Source organism: Vombatus ursinus, unplaced genomic scaffold, assembly GCF_900497805.2.
Source record: "Vombatus ursinus unplaced genomic scaffold, bare-nosed wombat genome assembly UNPS02014932.1, whole genome shotgun sequence".
Lineage (NCBI taxonomy): Eukaryota > Metazoa > Chordata > Mammalia > Diprotodontia > Vombatidae > Vombatus > Vombatus ursinus.
Window position 1 is genome coordinate 7,806,660 of NW_020954710.1, and position 6,657 is coordinate 7,813,316.

At 41.0% G+C, this 6,657-nt stretch overlaps 1 protein-coding gene and 1 pseudogene across 2 annotated transcripts in view; one reads left to right on the top strand and one right to left on the bottom strand.

The window, feature by feature from the left end:
- SLC2A5 (solute carrier family 2 member 5) overlaps positions 1-804 on the top strand; it is a 57,009-nt gene extending 56,205 nt beyond the window's left edge. For both annotated transcript variants that reach the window (XM_027843971.1, XM_027843972.1), the window contains exon 12: positions 26-804. In XM_027843971.1, coding sequence (XP_027699772.1) covers positions 26-226 — 201 coding nt within the window. In that variant the 3' untranslated portion in view covers positions 227-804. The remainder of the gene's footprint in view (positions 1-25) is intronic.
- A 3,395-nt stretch (positions 805-4,199) lies between these two features.
- On the bottom strand, positions 4,200-4,926 carry LOC114029421 (annotated as a pseudogene).
- Positions 4,927-6,657: the final 1,731 nt, after the last annotated feature.

Genomic DNA, 6,657 nt, shown 5'->3' on the forward strand with positions numbered 1-6,657 from the left:
GCTGACTTGACTTCTATGCCCACAGGACGGTCTTGGTGCCTACAGCTTCATCATCTTTGGTGTGATATGTCTCCTTGCCACAATTTATACATTCTTCATTGTCCCAGAGACCAAGGCCAAGACATTTATGGAAATCAACCTGATTTTTGCCAAGATTAATAAGGTGTCAGAAGTTCAGCCAGAGAAACAGGAACTGCAGGATTTCAAGCCTTCTGCTGCTCTGTAGGAGTACCTGCCCCTTTCACTTGTCCAGCTTAGAACTGGGCCTATCCAGAGATAGGAATGGGTTACATACTGACTGTGGCCCAAGACTCCAGACTCCTGGAAAACTGGGGATATCCATTGAACTCTTGGGTTGAGGGAGATTCTGAAAAAATCAAGATCTTTCTGTGGGTCAGCTACTTGCTGAGTCCAAGCCAGGACTCACAGCTGCTCCTCAGCCTGACTTGAACAACAACTCCTTTGTGACTTCTCATCATACAAACTTATATATTGAAAACGACCACCATGGAGAGATGATAGCAGCAAAGTTTGGGGACCTTCAGGGGCCTTTGGGTAACCTGCTTGAATCAATTTCTTCCTTCCTGTCCTATTCTGCCCTGGAAACATCATTCTTAGAAAAATGTCATGTTAGAAACACCAGCACACCAAGACAAATAGATAGTTGCAGCTGGTTCGGCTAAGTAGGAGCATAAAGAAAGACACAAGAAGGACTCATTCTAACCTTAATCCAAAATGTTATTTGTTAAGAACTCTTGATTGTTTTATGTCCTCATTAAAGCAGACTTGATCATCTTCCATTGAGACAGGCTTCTTCTCTGTGACCTCATTGATCCTGGAGTGCTCCACCCACTCCTGCTACCTGACCAGGGTAGATCATCTTGGTGAGATTCTCATCTGTCCTGACTTGGTTTACTCCAAGGGTCCACCCAATGTATTGGGTGTCTTCGTCCCATTATCTTGACATCAGTCTGGCCTTTCATTGAACAAATGAGTGAGAGGAAGGCAGGCCTACAGGGATCTTGAAGCTGGGCTATAAAAATATCATTAGCTGTTCCCTAGCATGTTCAAAGTGCAGCCCACATGTCATACCTTTCTATCCACTACACTGGTTACTCTGCTTAAAAGGGAGCCAGAAATGTGCTACTCTCCTAGAGGAGCTATGGGAACATCTAAGAAATCCTCAGAAGGGGCAGGTCTTCCAGGCTGGGCAAGAGCCTATGAAAAGTAAACTTTTAGATGACTAACACACTTGAGCAGAAACAGGGGAGAAGTGGGCAAAGCAAATGGGAAGAATTTTTCCAGGGGAAAGAGAAAGGTACCATGGATAGATTCACTGTAGAAGTTGTTGCAGCTCAGGGCTGTGGTAGGAAACTCAGAAGAGACACGACCTCCACCCCTGCTCATAAGACACAGTTGGTCTTGGCTACCTGGCCCCCTACACATGTAAGAATATAAGCTCCTTGAGGACAAGACCTGTTGGTTTTTTAACTTGTATTGTTGTATTTTAGCTTTGTGTTATTCCCTCAGCCTGGCACAGGCTGAATTGAACTGACTTGAATTCCGTCCCTAGTCTGGCCTTCTTTAGGGATAAGAATAGGTTAGAAAAAGGGGCTGGGAAAAGAGGAAAGGATGAGAGGAAAGAAAGGAGGAGGCTGGAAAGTGGAATTGGTTTAAAATCATCACACAAGAAAAGGATTGCCAAGTGCTTTCCATATGTTCTGCTGTGCAGTCCTCATAGATAGTTACTACAGGTGTTTTACAGATGAGGCAAATGAGGCTCAGATAAATTAAGTGACTTGCCCAATGTCTTTTTCTTAGCCATTACTAGATTGTTTTGATGATTACCCCTTTGTAAAATATTGGACTGCCTTCCTTCATATTTTTAAATTTGATTCCTTTGATATTCTTGTTTGTTTTGGGGTTGTTTTGTTTTTTTTTTTAATTTTTTTGTTTGCTTTTTGATGAGGGAATTAGGGTTAAGTGACTTGCCCAGAGTCACACAGCTAGTGAGTGTTATGTATCTGAGGCCAGATTTGAACTCAGGTCCTCCTGACTCCAGGGCCGGTCTTTTATCCACTTTGCAACCTAGCTGCCCTCTCCCTTGATATTCTTGACCATTTGTTCTTCCAGATCAATTTTGTTATTTTCTAGCTCTATCAAATAATTCTTTAGCATGGCACTGAATAAGTAAATTAATTTAGGTAGAATTGTCATTTTATTTTATTGACTTGGCCTACCTATGAACATTTAATATTTTTCTAATTGTTTAGATCTATCTTTGTGTGAAAAATGTTTTGTAATTGTGTTCATATAGGTCTTTCCTTCTCTCTCTCTTTCTGTCGGCGCTTCCCATGGAGGGGCCGCTATCTCTTCACCGGCGCCATGCCTGCCTTCATACCTCTCGTAAAGCTTAAAATCGTCAAGAAGTGGACCAAGAAGTTTATCCGGCACCAGTCTGATAGATATGTCAAGATCAAGAGAAACTGGCATAAACCAAGAGGCATTGACAAGGGCCAGATCTTAATGCCCAATATTGGTTATGGAAGCAATAAGAAGACAAAACACATGTTACCAAGTGGATTCAGGAAGTTTTTGGTACACGATGTCAAAGAGCTAGAAGTGCTTCTGATGTGCAACAAATCTTACTGTGCCGAGATTGCTCACAATGTGTCCTCCCAGAATCGGAAAGTCAATGTTGAGAAAGCGGCTCAGCTAGCCATCAGTTTTTGTAAAGGTGCCATATACAGCTGAGAAAAAGGTATATTCTTTTGTATTCTCATTCATTTTTCTCCAGAGGTCAATCATATCCAAATTTTCTAAAATTCTATTCATTTTCTTCTTTCTTATTTATTTTATAGTTAGATTTATCTGTTTCTGACAGGGATAAGTTGAGTTCCTCCACTAGAACAGTTTTATTGCCTATTCCTACTATAACTCATTTTTAACTTGTCCTTTAAGAATTTGGATTTTATACCATTTGGTTCATATAAATTCAGTACTGATGTTCACTGTCTATGGTAACTTTTAGCAAAATACAGTTTCCTTGATCATCTCTTAATTAGAAATTTTTGCTTTTGCTTTGTCTGAGATCACGATTGCTACCCCTGCCTTTTTTACTTCAGCTGAAGTATAACAGATTCTTGAAGGCAAAGTCTGTTCTGGGGCTATCTTTGCATACTTCATTGTTATTGGAGCAATGTGGCATTGTGGGTAGAGATGCTGGCCTTGGAAGCAGGAAGGCTGGATACACCAATCCTTCCTTACTAGTTATGTGACTCTGGAAAAAGTCACTCTTCCTCCCTAAGCCTCATTTTCTTTTTATATAAAATGGAGGTAATTTCACCTACCTCAAAGGGTTATTGAGGATCAAGTTAGAAAATGCATTTTTGAGGCTTTGCAAAACTTAGAGGCCTATCTATAACTTATAATTACTATCATTATTCTTGAGACCTGCTTGGTGTATCAGTTAAAAAATTATCTTTTAAGTCAGCAGAATCTGGGTTTAAGTCTTGCCTCTGACACATTTGCTGTGTGTCCTCAGATGAACCTCTTAACCTCTCAGTGTCCCAGGAAACTACTCTCTTAAGAATACGAGTTGCCAAAAAGTTGCTGATGCCTTGCATCTCTAATTGCTTGTTAGATATCTGGAACTGAATGTCCCACGGACATATTAAACTTACGTCCAAAATGTTCTTGTTGAGTTTCAGTTGTGTCCTACCCTTTGTGATCCCATTTGGGCTTTTCTTGGCAAAGAAACTGGAGTTTCTGGTTTGCCATTTCCTTCTCTTGCTCATTTTATTTTTTTTATACAAAATTTAAATTTTATAATCATGTTAGGAACTTTTTATATTTAATACAAAGGAAGTGGTCATATATACTCATTTTTTCCAAAAGGAAAGATTTCTGAATCATTATTTCCTCTCGCAGTAAAACAAAACCAGAGTCCAGATGTATGTCCTCTAGAAGTTCTAGGTGGTATGACATGATCTTGCTTCCAAAGAAAATCTGAAGTCAGCAGGATTGCAGCACTGTATACCATTGTCCATCTAAAACTTCATTATTAAAAAATTGCCTCATCACATTTCAAAAAGAAAGGCTCAACCACAACTTCCTCTGAAAATTTGAGAACCCCAGTCTTGTGATTAAACTTGATACAGTACTTGCAGTTTTATAATTAGTTAAGAAAAGTGTTTATTTTATGTATCAGCCAGTTGTAATCTGCTGATCTGATTAGAAGCTTTGACAAAAGTTTGGTGGTGATTGCAAATAGTTGCCAGTCATATAGGAAGGATACAATAGCCCACAATTTGGGGTCAGCTCTTGTGCAAGAATAAAGGCACAAACACATCCGAGTATGGGATTAGAAAAGTAATTGTCTGTAGCCAAAAAGGCAGAGAAAGTAATTGAGCTTTTAAGGAATGTGTCCATGTGGTTCCTTCTTGTGGCTCTTTTGAATGTTGTTAAATGTGTTCAAATGCTAGTCTATTGTAAGTTTCATTGATTTCAAAAACGTAGTAAACTGCACTTGCTAAGAGACATAGCCTCTCTCCAATCCACCCCATCCTCTGGCTGAAGTTCATCATTCTCCATGCTCTGTGCCTCTAGCTGAAAACTGGAATCAAGCCAGCCTCCTGAGGAGCGTTTCACCACTTTTAGTTGTTCAAATATTTTCTTTTTGGCACAGATCTAGGGCCTTAAATGTTCTCAGAGCTCCCATCCTTCCTTTTCCCATGGCAAGAGTTACAGAGTCAGTTAGCTCAGCATATTTGGGGGTGTTCTGGCATTTCAGAGGAGGCGACTACAAAAGAACTGAAATCCTCTCCCTAACTGATCTCAAAAGAAAATAATAGCCCTAGTTTCCCCAAACTTTCCCCACTTACTACTCTGCCCAGACCAAATGAGGCAGGCAAACACGCACAGCATCACTTAGGACTAAGCCCCATGAACTGCCTCCGGGTCCAGGCATGTGGACCCTCCAACCCACCAGCCCCAGCCATGCCCTGGGACCTCCCACCATATCCCGAGTGCTTGCTATGAGGACCACTGGCAACTGGGGACAGCACCACGCCCTCCCCGGGAAGCCCACCTCTCTTGCTCATTTTAAAGATGAGAGTTAAGTGACTTGCCCAGGGTCACACAGTGTCAGAGGCCACATTTGAACTCAGGAAGATGTTCTGTCTACTGGGCTACCTAGCTGCTCCTCTTAAACCATCCCCCACATCTAAACTTCCCCATTATTGTAGAGGATACCACCTATCTTCCCAGTTGCCCAGACTCAAAACTCTAGGGTCACTTTATCTCTTCCCTTCCATATCCAATCTGTTGCCAAGGCCTGTTGATTTTACTGTCTTAACATCTTTTGCATACCCCTTCTTTCCTTGCAGACCCTCATCATCATCTCACACCTACATTCTTACAATAGTCTGCTGGTGAGTCTGCCTGTCTTCAGTTTCTCCCCTCTCCAATCCATTTCCCACTTAAGCTATTAAAGTGGAAGTGATTTTTCATCCCCATTCCCACCTGCCAATAAATTTGAGTTGTTCCCTATTTACTTCCAGGACCAAATACTAAGTTTGGTGTGTGGTCTTCAGAACTCTCCATACATACCCCCTCCCCCCAATACTTCCAGATTGTTGTTGTTGGGAGTTTTTTTGGTTTTGGGGTTTTTGTTTTTGTTTTTGTTTTTTTAACATCTTAGTGATAGCTTCTTTGCTGTTATTCAAACAAGACTCTGCATCTTTCGGCTGGGCATTTTCTCTGGCTGTCCCCATGCCTGGATTACCATCCCTTCTCATCTCTGCCTCCTGACTTCTCTGGCTTTCTTTCAGTCTCACTTAAAATCCCACCTTCTATAGGAAGCATTTCTCAATCCCTCTTGATTCTCATGCCTTCCCTCTGTTGATTATTTTTAATTTTTCTGCATAGTTGTTTAAGTGTTATCTATCTGACTTTATCTTTATATCCCCAGGGTTAACATGCTACCTTGCTGACCCACACTGGAAGAGGAATTTTCCCATGTCAATTACAGCATAGTTCTGGAATAAAAATTATTATTTGTAGGCTGCTAGATGGTACCATGTGTAGCTTTCAAGACTTGGAGTCAGGAGGACCTAAATTTGAATCATACTTTAGACACTAGCTCTCTGTGACCCTGGAAAAGTCATTCCATCACTTTCAGCCTCAGTTTCCTCATCTGTAAAATGGGGATAATAGTAGCACCTATCTCCCAGGGTTGCCATGAGGATCAAATGAGATGGCATTTTCCTTATCAGATGAGATAAACATTATCTCAAAGTGCTTATTTGCAAAATGTTTTTGCCAACTAAAGCTTCAAATACTTGTTAGCTATTGTTATGATCAAATGAGCTAATACGTGAAAAATCTTAGGGCACTGTGTCCATCCTAGCAGTTTTCATTATTGGATTGGATCCAATTTCTCTCTCTGCTGAGAACAGCTTTCCTCCAGCAGAATCTTCCTGGTGTCTTTAGCAGTTGTTATTAATTTGATTATTCATCCTGGTGAAAGCTGGCTTGGCCAGCTGGAATATGCTTTCTCTCATTAGTAGAATCCCCACCCCCATCCCCATCCTGCTCCACAGGGTCCTTCAGGGTCAAGAACAGGGTTAATTAGAATTTCTAACTGCCATTCTCTGT